Genomic DNA, 19,756 nt, shown 5'->3' on the forward strand with positions numbered 1-19,756 from the left:
TTTTATTTCTTTGCAGAGACTTTGATTGATTTTATGCCATCATAATAATCTATTTTTACAAATTATCAGTTGTCGCACTGCACCATATGCACCACCAGCAGTTGTGTTCATGTTAATCGAGATCCACTTGGACAAACAATACTTTTAGGGTGAAGCAAATCGGTGATCAGAGAGATGCCTCCGATTTTAATTTCTAGAATTCCAATAATTATGGATGAAACAATTGATAGAAATTACATTAAAAATTTTTTAAAAATGAACCTAAATATTATAAACAATAAAGAAGGAAGAAAGTCTCAAAAAGAAATAAAATTTTATCTTTCACAAAAAAAAAAAAATTGCATCACTTTTTTTGTAATTTTTTCAAACATTTTGGTCAGCACTTACAGCCAATTAGATATTATATTCATTTGGTCTAAAATTAGCAAAAAAAATTAAAGAAAAGTACACAATAATAACCAAAATGCTAGAACAAAATTTTGGTTGAAAAATGATGGGCATTTAAAAGGTTAAAAAGTCAAATGACTTGACATGTAGATTGTAACTATTATAAAGATAAAATCAGATCTATGATCAATTAATGTTCAAAATACACTGTACATGTGATAATCCCAGGGATATTTCACTGGAATCCAATCTGCCATAATAAAGGTCAAGGTGAGGTCAAGTTTAACAGCAGAAGACTCAAACACCCATTGTAATTAATTTGATGGCCATCTGGAGAATAACTTGAACTCTTAATGGAAGGTCACAGGTCAACTGGTGTATAATTTAAAGCTTAGAAGTAAGCTAATAATATTCTGAATTCAAATACGGTATGTAAAGTGGAAATTTATCATAAACTAATGCGAAATCCTTATAATACAAGCCACACATGGTGCAATCCCTGTTAGCTATCAAATTTAAGATAGATTTGTTTATACCCCACTGGGTAGTAATATAGTTTGAACATAATCATGTCAGAGATATGGATCCAGAAGTGGATGCTTGATTATGATGATTTTTTAACATTAAAATGATTGACATTCAGTCATCTTGCATCGGATCGTCAAACGAATACTTGCCCATATTGAGAGATATTGCTCCAGAAGAGCATTAATTAAAACAAAATAGCCACGGTCTGCCATTTTGAATCAGATCTGGAAAACAAAAGGTTCCATAATGTCCAATGTATGTACCAAGTTTTAACAAAATCCTTCTGTAACAGCTTGAAATGAAGAAAGCAGAAATGCTTGATTTTTACGATTTTTATGATTTTTCAGCAAAAAAATGGCCGCCATCTTGAATCAGATCGTGAAACAAATTGATGTGCATATGTATAATATTATGTATGATGTATGTGTAAAGTTTGAATGTAATCAGTCAAAATATGGCTAAGGTATAGGTTCCGATGCACACATGCACAGACACACAGATGCATGCACAGAGGTTAAGACCTCGTTTTCGTACTGCATCCGAACCGAGACTAAAAAATGAGCATGTTGCACCATTACTAATAATGTTTTGAAGAATCCATGCATGCTGTGTGTGATGGAGATCGTGGTAAATTGATAGTGAAAAAAGAAACAATATTGAAAAGTAATACAAATTTCGCTTTCTTTTTTATGTTTCTGTTCTGCATTTTACATACCATACCCACTTTTCTGACCCCTAAAGGTCACACATCCTGGTACTTTTGTTGGTATAACAGCATCTCAAACATACACAATTGGAGCATTTTAATCTCTATTTTAGTTCACAGAAACATTTTACTCAGCTGAAATAAATAGTGAAGTCTGAAATATCGGTAAAATCATTTTTGATTTTTATACCAACAAAAGTACCAGGATCATGGATCCAGAGGTCATGAAAGTTACTTATTGGTTACCACTGTAATTAATCACAAAAATGTACTGAATAATAAACCATTTGGTATACATGGCCAAGTTGATACCTGATTTTTCCACTTGACTGATATGGGACAAAAGATTCTATAAATAGCCAAGTAATGGCAACAATCACTTCTTAAGCAAGCATGACACAAAGAACAGTATGCATGACCTTTGACCTACCTCCAGTGATGAGAACCACAGCACTGAATAGAGCAATCTCTTCTTCGCTGAGACTGAGAGAGCTGATATTTCGGGCCAAGTCAAACATTGATTCAAAGAAACAATCGTGACTGATCACACCCGCTGAAAAAGTTAAAATACTAGTATAAGAGGACGGTATCTGTGCATGTTGTGGTTCTATTATCAATATTCTGTTCTTTGGGTTAGTCGTTTGCGTACTATCGTGTCACTATGTGATATTCACAGTTCATTCAAATGTTGTTTTCTAAGTGACAAGGCTTATAGTAAAAACAGTTCTTTTATCATTGCAAAAAGCAGTGAACTTTGATCACTTCCTCAACACATAATTTTCTCATTGTCATGTACCAGGCTTTTTTTCCACTAAAATTTTGATGCAATGTTTTGCATATTTTTATATATTTTCCAATAAATTCTTAGATAATTTTAAACCAAATGGACATACCAGTAACTTAAAAAATATATATAACAAAAATTAGGTAGGTTTATAATTGAGTTTGGCACTCAAAGGTTCAAAGGTCAAACTTAATCAGACAATAACTTTACTGAAAAAAGGAAACAAAAAAAATATTAATAATGTTTGTTTCAAATGATATCACAAATTATTCATGAGGACATTCCATTCTGACAAACAAATAAATCAAAAAATGTATTCATTTGATATTGAAATAATTTTCCTAAGAAGTCACAGTGAGGTAATACAGTTAGGGATGAAGTTGTTGTTTTTACGTTGGCTACATTTGATTTACTTCATGTGGCGTTACATGGTTACATTGTTTCAACTTTTAGTCAGATATTATAATCGCGACAAATGCTATTTACAAATTTAGGAAAACCCTAAAATTAAATGATTACCGCTACTGAGCTGTAATTGATAGCAGAGCACATACCAACGCATGTGTTGCTATGCATGGGTTTCAATGAAAGAAACAATAATGTTACACTCAATTTCACGTTGTCATGGAAACCAAGCTAAATGAACTTTGTACGATTAGGCTGAAAAAAAAAAAAAGTAAAGTTTCCGGTCATTTACCTTTCAGTGAATTTTCAAAGTAACATAAGAAAAACTGTCTAGATACTTTTTAGAATAATATTTGACATTTTATATTTCTCTTTAGACAACAATTTTTTCGTTTGAGTTTACTTACCTAAGTTTTTCAAATGTTCTAATGTAAAATTACCGTCCCACATAGGAAATGTGCCAGTAGTGACGTCAAACAGCCTGCCAAGTCGAATAAGTATTACCTCTAAACCCCCTGAAATGAATCAACAATGACGTGCATAATTAATGTTTATATGATAAGAGTAATTGCAAATTAGATATGTACATGTAGATAGGTAGAGTGATATGCATTGAAGATATGTTGATAAATATATTTCTAGTCAAGATCATCACAGAACACAGCTATAGTAAAAGCCTTGATAGATTCAATTGCATGAACAGAAATGAATGGGATAATCACTACTCTCAGGGACGAAGCTACTTCACAGAACATTCTATGTTGCTAAGACCACTGTATCACGTATTTCTATTGGCTCTGCACAAGCTGCTATGCTATGGAAAAAATGGCTAAAGTCCAGGAAACCGCATAAACCCAACTTTGAAGTTATCCTGAACAACCAAATTTATACATGTTTCACATGTAGGGGTAATTGTGTTACACTGTTCAAAAGAGTCTCAACAACCATCCCAAAGTACAGTTTTCTGAGAGTTTTCTGATGGTTGCCATGCGGTAAAAATGCCCGGATGTCTACTCTGAGAATAGTCAAAAACACAAAATGCACATAGTACACACTTTGCAAATAGGCAAGAGCACCAGAAAAAATGGCCTGAAACGAACACAAATCAGTTAAAAGAACACAAATCAGTTCTTTCATAAACACTCATTTATATCACCAGTAGTAGTTTCTTGAAATGTACAATTATTGCACGATTTCATAATCAACTCATAATTTGCATGATTGACTTCACTGTATACCACATCACATGTATGTACCCACAGCTCATACATCTTTTGCATCGTTAATTTTGGATACACACATAATATTTACTGCCACACATATAGGGGTCACTCCACAATTATAAATTGCACTACAGCATGCACCAAATTATAAGTCTAGAGTCAAGTCGAAGTGACTTACAAGATAGTGTCTGATTGGCTACACAAACCTAACATTTAAAAATCAAGCCAATAAGAGAGCAGCATGCTTATTGACAGGTTTATTCAACAAATCAAATCCCGTCTTCTATAAATGCTTCAACTCAACTGTAAGTATGAAGTCGAATAAGACAGACTCATTAAATGTGATTTACAAGATGTCAATTGCATTATGGGATACCCGGTACTCATGAGCACTAGCTAAACACTGCCCTCTATACTACTATAACTATAACACCATGTACTTACCTGATTTGATGAGAACGATTTGGTCCTCTTGGCAGAAATTCAGAAATCCCGGAATCATTTTTGCAAAGTGTATAATCCTAGTCATGTGAGAGGTCAAGTACTCGGCCATCTTTAACCACACCTCGTCTTTTGTCTGTGAATGAGAAAACTGAGATACGTTTCTTCAATTGTTAGATATGCAAATTAATATCCTGGCTACCAAAAATCTTGAGACATCGGATGATTTAAGTGACATTAATAATTTTCTTATATTTATAGATGCCGTAATAATGTCTTTTCGTGGTAACCAGGAGTTGAATAATAAACAAGGTCACCGATTGTATTTATAGAAATCCATATATTGTTTATGTTCAGATTGTCACGTTTACAGTCTGCACTTTTTTTCAGAAATTTTTTTTGTACAAACTGAAAATTTTGTACGTTTGCTCCAAAATTAAAAATATATTACAAGAAAAAAAGTGCAGAACAATTTGGGTGAGAAAGTCTGGTGAAGAAAAGGTTAAGGAAGCTAAAAAATGTATGTGTTCCTCTACAAAACAAGTCGGTGAAGTGATTTGCTCTCAAAAACAGGTACACAGTTTCCTATGAGAATACCGGACTACTGGCTGTGATAAGTCACCAATATGTATCCTTCCACAGTTGCATTCAGATTCTGTTCCGTTTTCTGATCATGAATATTCATGGTGCTGTTATAACTATGACAACTTACCCAGGAAGGTTCTGACTTCACTTTGAGAGAATCTTCTGCTGATGCCCGCATCGCCGACAACTGAGCGGGACTGTATATACAAGTCTGATGATGACTAATTGTAACTGCAGTTGTTAACTGATCTACAAGTATAATTGAAAACAATCTACTATTAATCCTGAAAACAAAATAATATTTAATAATATTTTAATATTTCTGGTTAAAAAACAAAATCCTCTTTTTAAACTGATTGTTCTCAAAAATTGAATTTTTTTTTAATTTTCTTGACATAGTTCAGTCTTATATAGCATTCGCTTAATCTATGGTAAATTAAAAAAGACAATTCTGGTCACCATGCACATCAATTTGTTCAATAAAAGCATGCCCTCTATGGCAAGAATGTATCATCTTAAGGTCACATTTTGAGGTCACGGCCATCAGTAAATAGACACAGTTGTTAAATTTTTATTAGATGTTACAGTTGATTTTGCCTAGAAATTGAACAATTTAGCCTGTAGATTACATTCCCAGAATGCATTGCACTATTGTTGACAGTGATATATATTATATACTGCCCTCTCTATGTGAGATAGAGTACACAACTTTAATGTGACAACATTTGAGTGAGCACACAAACTAAAAATACTGACTGAAAATATTGAATATAATGTTGACCCCAATACAGTCGCAGAAATTATCTCAGAGTGGAACTTTTTAATCCTTCCATCAATTATGTTCCTGCTCAAATTTGGGTGAATTTATTCAAATTTTCTGTAATTTCAATCAAATTTTCTCCTAATTTTAGACCAAACAGACAAAATTACTTCTACTTTTTGATCAACAAATTTGAAATTTTTGCAACATTGTATGTGGAAAAGAGCAGAACTATAAATAGAACTATTTCGTGAATGGTGTCTGAAGTTTACATTGGTGCTCGAAAGGTTATAAAATAGTTTATAGCAATTCTGTTACCAATAGTCTCATTTATAGTCTGCAATTTCTTTCAGAAGATTGAGACAAAAATAGCCAATTTTTTTGTCATGAGTAAAAACTGAAAATTGACTCAAATTTTGTCTGTTGATGAACATAAGAAAAAAGTGCAGACAAATTTGGGCGAGACAGTCTGGAGGTGAAAAGTTTAAGAGAGACCAATTAAGATCAAATAAGATAAAAACTGTTCAGTCACAAATCTATGTTCATATTTTTGACCAAAGATGTTGTTTTTAGGCAAAAAAGAGAGCCATTTCATGAATGAAAACAAATAATCATATTTTTGATGAGTAGTGTGATTTTTAAGACTTAGCAAACTATGAATTCAGCGGAATAATTTATTTGTTTGTTGTCGGTTAGAAACGAAGATTATAAACAAATTTAAAAGAAGCAATTACACCATACCAGGCACAGATTAAAAATGTTATGGTGGTCATGCAGTACTGCAATTTGTTGTTATTAATGAACAAACAATGTATTTTACACTACATGTGATGTATATGCTGCATGGGACCCATACCCAACACATACTGCATGGTACTGCGACAATCAATTCCTAGGAAACTCGCTATTTATTGCAGTAACAACTTACCAAGCTCAGCTTGTCTTGGATCAATATTAAGCGGGCCTGATGCAACTGACGGCGGATGGTGCGCCAAGGTACTGGTCGGCGTTTGATGCAACGATACTGGTACGGTTGTTGGCGAGGATTGCATTGGCTGACTTGGGAAGGTGTAAACAGAAGACATACTCAGTGGGCTTCTCATTGGTTGAGAGTGTCCCTGAGATTTCATTACAGGCGATGTGCGACTTGGTGACGACGTACTCAATTCTGTAGCACGTACATCAGGTTCAGATTCACGTTTTATTCTCTGGATGTCAAGTTTTTCCAACTCTTTGAAGACTTTTTCTCTCTGTCGTTTGGACATTCTTCCAAATTTCACAGCTGTGAAGAAAAAATAAATCATCAAATCAAAGAAAGCTTAGAAAGAATTGGAAACACATTAAATATAAGTTGAAATTACTTAGCTTAAAACTAATTATGCAAATCAGAAAATTAATATGAACAGATTTGAGTGTAAAACTAATGAGGTCTGCACAATGTCACAGAAAATCTATGTTTCCAAGTTTAATTGAAATGTGATTAGAACCAAAAAATTATGAATTATTATGTTTATTAGGGAATTAATATGAACAGATTTTTACCCCAAACTAATTAGGTTTGTACATTGTCCTAGAGCATCTTTGTACTAAGTTTCATTGAAATGGAATAATTAGTACTTTAGATATCAGTGTGAAAGCTGAAAATTGGTTAATTATGCAAATTAGGTAATTAATATGTACAGATTTTAAACCACAATTATCCAGGTCTATCTATTGTCCTACAGCATCCATGTACAAACATTCATTGATATGTGATGTTTAGTACCTGAGATATCAGTGTGAAAGTTGAAAATTGGTTAATTATGCAAATTAGGTACATAATATGCACAAATATTTACCGAAAACTAATTGGGTCTCTGCATAATTCTAGATTTATTGAAATGTGATGATTAGTACTTTAGATATCAGTAGAAAAGCTGAAAATTAATTATGCAAATTAGGTAATTAATATGCACAATTATTTACCCTAAAACTAATCAGGTCTCTGCATAGTCCTAAAGGATCTATGTACCAAGTTTCATTGAAATGCGATGATTAGTACTTGAGATACCCGTGGAAAAGCTGAAAATTAACTAATTATGCAAATTAGGTGATTAATATGCACAAATATTTATCGGAAACAATCAATCTCTGCATAGTCCTTGAGTATGTAAGTACCAAGTTTCATTGAAATGTAATGCTCACTACTTATATCAAAAGCTGAAAATTAATTAATTATGTAAATTAGGTAATTAATATGTACTGATATTACCATAAAGACTATCAGGTCTGTGCAGTGTCATATGACATCTATGCACCAAGTTTCATTGAAATGTGATGATTAGTACTTGAGATATCAGTGGAAAAACCGAAAATTGACTAATCATTATGCAAATTAGTTAATTAGTATCCACGGATTATTACCAAAAACTAATCAAAACCTAGCATTAGTTCAGAGCATCTATGTACCAAGTTTCATCAAAATCTAATGAGTGGTTCTGTAGATATCCTTGGAACAGTCATAGAACTGCTAAAAATTAGCTAATTATCATGCAAATTGGTAATTAATATGCAGGAATTTTTACCAAAAACTAATCAAATCTGCGCATATGTTCAGAGCATCTATGTACCAAGTTTCATCAAAATCCAATGAGTGGTTCTTTAGATATCAGTGGAACAGTCATAGAACAGCTAAAAATTAGCTAATTATCATGCAAATTAGGTAATTAACGAGCATGGATTTTCACCAAAACCTAATCAAATCTGCGCAATGGCCCAGAGCATCTATGCACCAAGTTTCATCAAAAACCGATGTATGGTTCTTGAGATAGCAGTGGAACAGTCAGACACACATACACACGTACATACACACATACACACATACACACATACACACATACACACACACAGACACACTAACTGCAAAGACTCCCATTATGTGCTTCGCATGGGAGTCAATAAAAAATATATATGAACATTGTACAAACCATATTCAGCTACAATATATGCAAATTATACAAACCATATTTGGTTATTTATATTATACCAGCATTTCAATTGCCTGAATACATCATTCTCATTGGTCAAGAACATGTTTTCAGTTATGCAAGCCATAGTTAATTTAAAGATGACATACCATCGTTTACTATGTTTAGAAGAAAGCCCTAAATGTGAATAACATACAGTAGGGTTAAATCATTACTGTCATCATACAGACAGTATTTCGTCATTAAATATGCAAATTATATGGACCATACTTGGTGCTTATTAAATATGCAAATCATACAGACTATATTTGGTTATCAAATTTGCAAACCATATCACCCATATTACAAGAGGAAAATCATACAGATTATATTTGGCTATTATAGCTATTCAAATTATAAAGACCATATTCGGTTATTTAATAGATATGTAAATCATACAGACCATATTAGGTTATTAGATATGCAAATGATACAAACCATATTAGGTTATTTAATAGATATGTAAATCATACAGACCATATTAGGTTATTAGATATGCAAATGATGCCAACCATATTAGGTTATTTAATAGATATGTAAATTACACAGACCATATTAGGTTATTAGATATGCAAATGATACAAACCATATTAGGTTAATAGATATGTAAATTACACAGACCATATTAGGTTATTAGATATGCAAATGATACAAACCATATTAGGTTATTTAATAGATATGTAAATTATATAGACCATATTAGGTTATTAGATATGCAAATGATACAAACCATATTAGGTTATTTAATAGATATGTAAATTACACAGACCATATTAGGTTATTAGATATGCAAATGATACAAACCATATTTGGTTAATATTAGATATGCAAGTCATATAGACCATGTTCAGGTATTTTTTTTCATTATGCGAATCGTACAGACCATATTTATTATTTATACTTATTTACATCATACAGACATATTTGGTTATTAGATATTAAAATCATATAGACCATGATTAAATATTATATATGAAAATTCGTGCATAAGCTTACCATCTTTGGACATTCCCAGCGATATACATTTTTGCAATCTGCAGTATTGACAGCGATTCCTACTTGTTCGATTCACTTCACAAGATTTATCACGTGGACACAGAAAATCGGCTTTATTATTGATGCAACGACGAAAGAAACCCTGAAAAATAAACAAAAAAAAATAAACATCTCTTCAATAACCATATGAAAAATAAGTCTATGACAGGCATTGCCTTAGAACACAGTTTTGAAAATATTTTTATGTTAACAACATTTGACCAAATTTTATTCAGCCAAAAAAATGACTGAAGTTTGTGTAAAGGAAAAAATAACAATATTGTAAACTTAAATACTGGGAATTCTAAGATTATCAATATATTGAATGACATGACGACAGGAAACAGTTGTTTTTTACATACACAAAACTGAGCATGTTGATATAACTCTTTGTGCGACATAATGGTTTCTGGCAAAAATTTTAGTGTTACATATTTTTATGTGTTTTCTACAATTTTTTGAAATAATTTCAGATCAAAGAGACATAATTTTCCATTGGCTTCACATACAGCTCAAAACTTGTGAAAAAATGTGAAAATCAAAGAAAGCTTAGAAAGAACTCCCATGTGCTGAGAGTATTGGAAACACATTAAATATAATTCGAAATTACTTAGCTGAAAACTAATTATGCAAATCAGAAAATTAATATGACCAGATTTGAGTGTAAAACTAATGAGGTCTGCGCAATGTAACACTAACAGAAAATCTATGTCTCCAAGTTTAATTGAAATGTGATTAGAACCAAAAAATTATGAATTATTATGCTTATTAGGGAATTAATATGAACAGATTTTTACCCCAAACTAATTAGGTTTGTACATTGTCCTAGAGCATCTTTGTACTAAGTTTCATTGAAATGGAATAATTAGTACCGTGAAAACTCCAAAATTTCCACCCCTCTAAAAATTCGATCGCCTATTTATTTGCCGGGTTTCGGTGTTTTATTTACCTCCAAATTTTCGACTCCACTAAAAATTGCCGACTCATTCTTATTCGAAAATTGCGACCAGTTTTAGTTTTCCCCCAAACGAAAAAAAACCTGATGTGAGCGTTCAAACGGGACCTTCCTCGAAGGCATGAATCCGGGTTTCTGATTGACTGAGAGATTTTTATTTTATTGGTAACGAAAATATATTCTAAATAAACGAAGTTTCAAATAAAAACGAACACAAAAATCTCGGCATGCTGCGTTTCTGAATTGTTGATTATTACTGTACTCAGTAGTGATTATAATAATGTACACAAAATAAATTTGTTGAATGGTTATGAAATACAAATAAAAGTCAACTTAGTTTCATCGTAAACGAATGATTCCGGTCTCGTATAAACGTTTGATGCTGTAGGATATCCGCCATGTTCTCTTAGGTCAAATAGGTCAAATCGCTAATTAACCAATCAAAAAGCTGGATGATGCCAACGTGTTCAAATTACCATAGCTTATTTAAATATGTTAATGTTATTGAACGCAATGCGGAAAAGATTGATGTTGTAGTACGATATTTTGGCTTGGATTTTGATGCGAAAACGGCATGATTTTTTTTAAATAAAAAAATTAGACGTTTTTAAAAAATAAACTGGTCATCTGAAGAATAATTTAACATTGTTCACAGTGATAACAGCTCATTCTCGAAAGGAAGCTTACCCGCTCACGCTAGTCACGATAAAAATCATACACGTGTACTCTTGAATAGACAGACGTCAATGACTACGGTAAAACTTACTCTATTTTAGCCGGCAGGATTGATTGAAATGTCCGAAAAATGACGCCAAAATACACCTTAAAAGTCCCATTTTATTTTCTTAAATCCCATTTTATTTTTTAATCCAAAGGCGAATATACGGCAGAATTTGGTCCCTCAAGTAAGGGACACGTGAGCTTTGATTCTAACCGGATACATTGCACTGGGTCGGGGAGATAGTATCTTATGTCCAATGGGTACCTGTACTTCGAACATTCGCAAGTTTTCCTAGGTAGTGCGAGACAGCTTTGTCTTTTGACCTATTAGTTTTGTGCTGACCTCTTCTCCGCGTCTTGATGTTTTGTTTTGCTTGTCATAATACTCACTGATTGATGACTTTGTTTAGATTTTGAGTTACAACTCGGCCACGACCTTTGCTTTTACCGTGAAACATGAGGAAGTTTACGTCAATTGACGGACATTGCATTTTTTAAAAACTAATGAAGCACACTGTCTATCATCCCCATTTTTTCATTTGCTGATTTCTATTCTGAAAAATTCGACCGTCCGAAAATGCACCTTAATTTTGACTCTAAAAACACGTCACATTTCTAACACCAATTATTTAAAACCGGTCGAAATTTTGGAGTTTTTACGGTACTTTAGATATCAGTGTGAAAGCTTAAAATTGGTTAATTATGCAAATTAGGTAATTAATATGTACAGATTTTAACCCACAATTATTCAGGTCTGTCTATTGTCCTACAGCATCCATGTACATTCATTGATATGTGATGTATAGTACCTGAGATATCAGTGTGAAAGTTGGTTAATTATGCAAATTAGGTGATTAATATGCACAAATATTTACCGGAAACTAATTGGGTCTGCATAATTCTAGATTCATTGAAATGTGATGATTAGTACTTTAGATATCAGTAGAAAAGCTGAAAATTAATTATGCAAATTAGGTAATTAATATGCACAATTATTTACCCTAAAACTAATCAGGTCTCTGCATAGTCCTAAAGGATCTATGTACCAAGTTTCATTGAAATGCGATGATTAGTACTTGAGATACCCGTGGAAAAGCTGAAAATTAACTAATTATGCAAATTAGGTGATTAATATGCACAAATATTTATCTCTGCATAGTCCTTGAGTATGTAAGTACCAAGTTTCATTGAAATGTAATGCTAACTACTTATATCAAATGCTGAAAATTAATTAATTATGCAAATTAGGTAATTAATATGTACTGATATTACCATAAAAACTATCAGGTCTGTGCAGTGTCGTATGACATCTATGTACCAAGTTTCATTGAAATGTGATGATTAGTACTTGAGATATCAGTGGAAAAACCGAAAATTGACTAATCATTATGCAAATTAGGTAATTAGTATCCACGGATTATTACCAAAAACTAATCAAAACCTAGCATTAGTTCAGAGCATCTATGTACCAAGTTTCATCAAAATCCAATGAGTGGTTGTTTAGATATCAGTGGAACAGTCATGGAACCACTAAAAAATAGCTAATTATCATGCAAATTAGGTAATTAATATGCACGGATTTTTACCAAAAATTAATCAAATCTGCGCATATGTTCAGAGCATCTATGTACCAAGTTTCATCAAAATCCAATGAGTGGTTCTTTAGATATCAGTGGAACAGTCATAGAACAGCTAAAAATTAGCTAATTATCATGCAAATTAGGTAATTAACGAGCATGGATTTTTACCAAAACCTAATCAAATCTGCGCATTGGCCCAGAGCATCTATGCACCAAGTTTCATCAAAAACCGATGTATGGTTCTTGAGATAGCAGTGGAACAGTCGGACACACATACACACACACATACACACATACACACATACACACATACACACATACACACATACAGACACACTAACTGCAAAGACTCCCATTTTGTGCTTCGCACATGGGAGTCAAAAAATTGTGTAGGTTTCATTTTGTGAGAAGTGATATTAGTTGACTCTGGTGTTCAACTCAAAGTTTAAATAATACAGTACAACACTGACGACAAATGGCAGAGTATGATTCAATGCAAAATAAAAACATATTTTCAGCAGCACATAAAGCAGCAGATTCTTCTAATTAATTATATAAAAATGGTCCCCTATGTGCATTATCACTAGAACAGGACATCTGTTGTTCATACTCAGGGAAGACTTTAATACTGATGAATATGGTGACCAAGTTTGATAAAGTTTGGAATAGAATTAGTAAAGTTATTGTGCACATAATAACAATTATTAACGACGACAACGACGACGACGCCGGACAGAAATTTTTCCCTTAATATACCTTTCCCTTCCATCTTTGATGTTACGGGCAAGGTAAAAATGCTCGCCTATGTGCATTATCACTAGAACAGATAATTTGAAGTGCCAGACAATCGCGTGCTTGTTACTTCATCAACAAATTTTCCTATTCTGTTTGTTTATTCCTATTAAGAAAAATATAGTGTCAAACAAAATTATTTACTCAGTAAACATACTCAAAAATACCCAAAGATGTGCACATTGCCGATTTGAGTTGCATTATCTGCACTATTCAATGAAAAGCATGTCAAGGACTCGTGTACTGCAGCTGTGCAGAGCATTCATAATAAATAACCGTATGTATCGATAGGATAAAAAAAACAGCTTGAAAAAGCAAGATTTTAATCTATAAATTAAAAATAATCTCAAATAATTATGATCAAAAATGATTTCTAAAAAAAATTACTAAAAAAAGCTGATTCTTAAAATAAATAATATATTTATCACTGCTATGGAAATGATATATGTACAATAAATGAATAAAGCTTCAGTTGTTGCACATAGCGTGTGTTCGATTTCATGTAAACAAACAATGTACTGTATGTAGGTTTCACCACATGGGCTTCATGCTGGACACAGCATGGAGCGACAAAAGTAGTACTTTATTTTAAAGCTGCAGCAGCATTGTAAGTTGCAAAAAATTGGTATCCTCGGGGGCGGAGCTACGTCACGGACGTTCTACGTTGCTAAGACGCGCACCACTGTACCACGTATTTCTACGGGCTTTGTGCGCGCTGCTGTGGAACGCCGATGGAGCTGGTGAAAACTCGAGAAAACAACACAAACTCAACTTTGAAGTAATTCTGAACAACCAAATTCATATATGTTACACACGTAGGGCTAATCTTGTTACACTGTTCAGGGGACTCTCAACAATCATCCCAAAGTACCGTTTTATGCGAGTTTTTGGTCACTTTGTTTTCACCGTGAGGGTTGCCAGGCGGTAGAAAATGCCCGGATGTCCGCCCCCGAGGATAATAACGAAAACAAAAATTTGGTAATTGATTTATCCCATTGTTATTTATTACGTTATACTATGTCATGTCTTATAAATATGGCAAATAATAATATCTGAATGGCTTTTTTTGAATTATGTTATTTATTGTTATTTTTCTGATGCAATTTCATATGGTCAGAAGGGTAAAGATCCATAGGTTCAGTTCATAAGTCCTGTTTTCGAACTTTCTATAAAGGGGGACTTATAATGGTAATTATCCCACTCAGAATATATGGCATAGTAGTTTTATAGTAGATATAAGTAAGGTATAAACTAGGCATTGTGTGGCCATCGCTTTCGCAAAAAGGATATTTTGAATGAAATTTTATGCAATTTTTCCCCCAGAACTTTTCTTTTTATTCCTGCTTCAATTTTTGATCAAATTATCAAAGATTTGCTTTCCAAAAAATTTGAATAAAAGTTTCTAAGGTTTTTACCATGTGTTGCTGAAGAAAGCATGCAGACTACAAAAAGATCCATGCATGGATTCAAACCAAAATTCATCCATTTTTTCAAATACCCATGATAATATTATATGCGCTAACCATTTATGTAAAAAGTGTGGGTATTTTAAGAAGGCCGCAAATTAAAAACATAGAAACCCTTAGTGCCGTATGCTGCTAATAAGGCCTAGAAAAAAAATTCTTGTCAATTCGTTTTCCAAAAAAAGAAATTGTAAATTGAATTTTTCATAAAAATTAAATTTTTTAAAATTTTTTTCTAAAATTATAAAAAGAAGACACAAAAAATCTGTGCAGACATGTGCAACGACCAGAAAAAAAATTATAAATATACATGTATTATAAAAAAAAAATTATAAATACTTTTTGCTGGGCCTAGCATTTGTCTGTATCTACAATTATTTGGCCTTCAAATCCCTAATTAAAGTGTTAATGTAGAGAAGTCACAGTGAATCCAATTTCAGGATTACATTAAATATGGTTACGATAATCAACAGGTTCAAACTTTAAATACGTCGGACTTACTTTAAGCCTACTTCAGACTCAGGAAAAAAGTTGTCATACAAACTGTACTATTGATTTTTCATGAAAATTGCATTTTTCTTCTTCTTTTTAAAAAAAATGGATAGCAGCTAAAAAGTTTGGCAGACATTTTAACTGCCGGACTACACATATACTGTGGAATACTTTATTTTCGCTGGAATTAATTTTCACTGAAAAGGCTTTTTGGGCGTTTTGCTTGGAATTTATTTTCACTGATTTTTCATGAGTTTAATGTGAAATATAGGGAAAAAAGTATATTCACTGGATTTTATTTTCACGGAATCATCCCTTCAGCGAAAATAGCGAAAATAAATTCCAAGCAAAAATAAAGTATTCTACAGTATAAGCATCAGCTTATATCAGCAGTGCATTATTATAAACATATTCTCAAAGTATGAATAAACTGATCTATATTTCCTGGTCAAGGACAGATCTATTACCATATTTTCTCTATACGGAACTCAAAATCCTGTCGCAATGTAAATTGTTGGTTCATATGTGCTTCCAATAGAGCAAATATCCCTAAGCATACTAGCTGAGAATCCAAGCAGTGTTCTCCTGGCTTATACACAACTACACTAAACACCCAGAGTTATAAGAATTGTAATTGTATATTACAGCATATGACATGCTGGGAGTGTGTGTACTTTTTATTTACCATACTGAACCCGCTGATGGTTCGGTAGTGTAATAAAGTTATTATTTTTATGTGACAAATCCTTTGCAATCTGAGCAGTACGCTAGGCGTGTAGTGTTTCTTATGTGTGGGCTTCAAATACGAACACAGTGTTCAACACCATCAATGAGGTTTGACTGACAAACCTTACTGACGGTGCTGAACGTTGCCTGCCATAAAACATAAATTTCAATTGACCTCACTGTGATGACGCATGCGTTGTGGAATACGAATAAAGAGCAAGAAGCATGTGTACTGCATACACAATATGCTAATAACTTTAACAAGGTAATGACGTAGATATATTCTCATGAATAATAATTGAAAGTGAAATTATTAATAAAAAGCATTTAGTATGAAACGCCAGAATCAAGTATATTCAGTCTTGACCCCCACTCTGTCTAGGAAAAAAAGCTTAGTCAAAAACATAACATTTAAAAAACAAGCCATGCATGGCACAGTCTCCGTTAGTTATCAAATTTAAGATATATAGTTTTGTTTATAGTATTATAGCTGGAATATAACCATGTCAGGAATATGATTTTTTAATATTAAAATGATTGACAATTGTATCTGATCGTCAAACAAGTACTTGTCCATATTGAGAGATATTGCTCTGGAACAGCATTCAAAATCAGCCATTTTGAATACATATATATATATATAACATGATGTATAACAAATATATAAAATTTGAATATAATCAGTCAAAGCATTTAAGAGATATGGCTCTCGAAGCCCAATCATTAAAACAAAATGGCTGCCAGTCAGCTATTTTGAATCCAATCTGAAAAATAAAATGACGTGCATCAGGAACATGTAATTTCTGATGTATGTTATATGTTTGAACAAAATCCATCCATAAATGCAAAAAATGCTTGATATTTGAGGATTTTTTTAGCACAAAAATAGCCACCATTTGGCCACTTTGAAAAAGATCGAAAAACCAATATATTCGTATATCTATGACATGATGTATAATGAATATTTAAAATTTGAACATAATCGGTCAAAACAAGTCGGAGATATGGCTCTAGAAGCCCATTCATTAAAACAAAATGGCCGCCAGACAGCCATTTTGAATCTGATCTGACAAATAAAATGATGTGCATCAGAAACCTGTAATGTCTAATATATGTACCAAGTTTGAACGAAATCCATCTATAAATGCCAGAAATGCTTGATATTTGATGATTTTTTAGCACAAAAATGGCCACCATTCAGCCATTTTTAATAGGATCGTCAAACCAATATACCTGTATATCCATGACATGATGTATAATGAATATTTAAAATTTGAACATAATCAGTGAAAGCAAGTCAGACATATGGCACGAGAACCACATTCATTAAAACAAAATGGCCACCAGTCAGCCATTTTGAATATAATCTGAAAAACAAAATTATTTGCATCAAGGTCCCATAATGTCTAATGTATACACCAAGTTTGAACAAAATCCATCTGTAAACAGCTGAGAAATGCTTGATTTTTATGATTTTTTAGCACAAAAATGGCCACCATTCGGCCATCTTGAATCAGATTGTAAAACAAAAAGATGTGCATCAAGGTCCTATAATGTCTAACGTATATACCAATTTTGAACAAAATCCATCTATAAACAGCCGGAAAACGTTTGATTTTGATGATTTTTAGCACAAAAATGGCCACCATTCTGCCATCTTGAATCAGATCGTGAAACAAATTGATGTGCATATGTATAATATCATGTATGATGTATGTGTGAAGTTTGATTGTGATTGGTGCAGGCATTTCTAAGATACAGGTCCAGACGCAAGCACAGACGCACGCACGCACAGACACACGGAGGTCAAAACATAAGTCCCCGTTTTCAGACTGAACAGGGACTAAAAAGTGATGTCGGGGCGATTAAAAGCAAGAGTCATACTCTAGTATGAGAGTTTTATGCATTTGTTAGAAATAAACTTTTGAAATATTGTAATATTAAAATATGTAACAATCTAAAAAATAAACATTTAATGTTGTAGTAACTGTGGGATTTGGAAGAAAAAAGACTCATTAATTTAAAATCTAGCAAAAACCATAACATACATTAACGAAATATCTTTTACATTTTAAGATTTACCTTAATTATGTAAGTGTGGTCCTAATGTTTGTTGTTGGTGTATGTTTCAACATACTGTTTCATCTGACGATATATTTGTGTCACAAAAAAGTGGTACAAAGTGTATTTTTTCGGTGATTTATCTATTGGAGATGTTTCTCAAATGAACAAACATGTCATGAATTTGTCTCTGATGATTAGTTATTTATTTTTTCACCTTGAACCGTGTACACTAGATAAATTACATCAAAGTTTTGAAATAGGTCAGATTACGGAAAGATATCCAATCGGACTAAATCTGTCATGTTTACAAAAAGTTTCAGATCTCCTAATTTATTAGATTTGTCAGAGTTGGCAAATGTCACATTGTTGGGAAAAATTATTTTAAACATGTTACTGTGAACTACACTCAGCGTTAGTTGAAGGCTCCGACAGAAGCCATATAATGAGAAAGATTTAATTCCATGAAAAAACAATTGTCATGAACTCCACATGAGTCAGGGAAATTTTGTAAAAACAAACATTTTACAACATTTTAACCCTTTGAATGACAAAGTCCACTTTTGTCAATTTTCATAAAATAAATCATTATTATTATTAGTTCAAAATTGTAATTCCTGTAGTATATTGGACTGCCTAGCTTACCTTGAATATTTTACATATGCCCCATAGAATACTGGACTACCTAGCTTACCTAGCATTCTTTGCAAGATATGAATATATTATACTAGTTTACCTCAAAAATTTTGCTTGATATGATCTTTAGCATTCTGGATGGCCGAGCTTACCTAGCATTCTTTTCACGATGTGAACCCCCCCCCCCACACACACACGAACACAGTGCTGGATTGCCTAGCTTACCAAGCATTCTTTGCATGATGTCCCCCCAATAGTATAATGGACTGCCTAGCTTACCTAGCATTCTTTGCATGATGCCCCCAAATAGTATACTTGACTGCCTAGCTTACCTAGCATTTTTTACATGATCCCCCAATAGTATACTTGACTGCCTAGCTTACCTAGCATTTTTTACATGATCCCCCAATAGTATACTGGACTGCCTAGCTTACCTAGCATTCTTTACATGATCCCCCAACAGTATAATGGA

The 19,756-nt window shown here is 32.8% G+C and overlaps 1 protein-coding gene across 1 annotated transcript in view; it reads right to left on the bottom strand.

Moving 5' to 3' along the window:
• The window catches only part of LOC102804755 (nuclear receptor ROR-alpha A-like), a 53,324-nt gene that overhangs the window by 10,064 nt on the left and 23,504 nt on the right, over nt 1-19,756 (bottom strand). Inside the window, exons 3-8 of the mRNA XM_006811991.3 lie at nt 9,821-9,962; nt 6,748-7,101; nt 5,187-5,308; nt 4,478-4,610; nt 3,218-3,325; nt 2,052-2,174 (exon numbers count right to left, since the gene is read on the bottom strand). Of these exons, the coding sequence (XP_006812054.2) occupies nt 2,052-2,174; nt 3,218-3,325; nt 4,478-4,610; nt 5,187-5,308; nt 6,748-7,101; nt 9,821-9,962 (982 nt within the window). The remainder of the gene's footprint in view (nt 1-2,051; nt 2,175-3,217; nt 3,326-4,477; nt 4,611-5,186; nt 5,309-6,747; nt 7,102-9,820; nt 9,963-19,756) is intronic.

The sequence above is a fragment of the Saccoglossus kowalevskii genome, chromosome 21 (genome assembly GCF_978046115.1).
Source record: "Saccoglossus kowalevskii chromosome 21, keSacKowa6.1, whole genome shotgun sequence".
NCBI classification, from domain to species: Eukaryota; Metazoa; Hemichordata; class Enteropneusta; family Harrimaniidae; genus Saccoglossus; species Saccoglossus kowalevskii.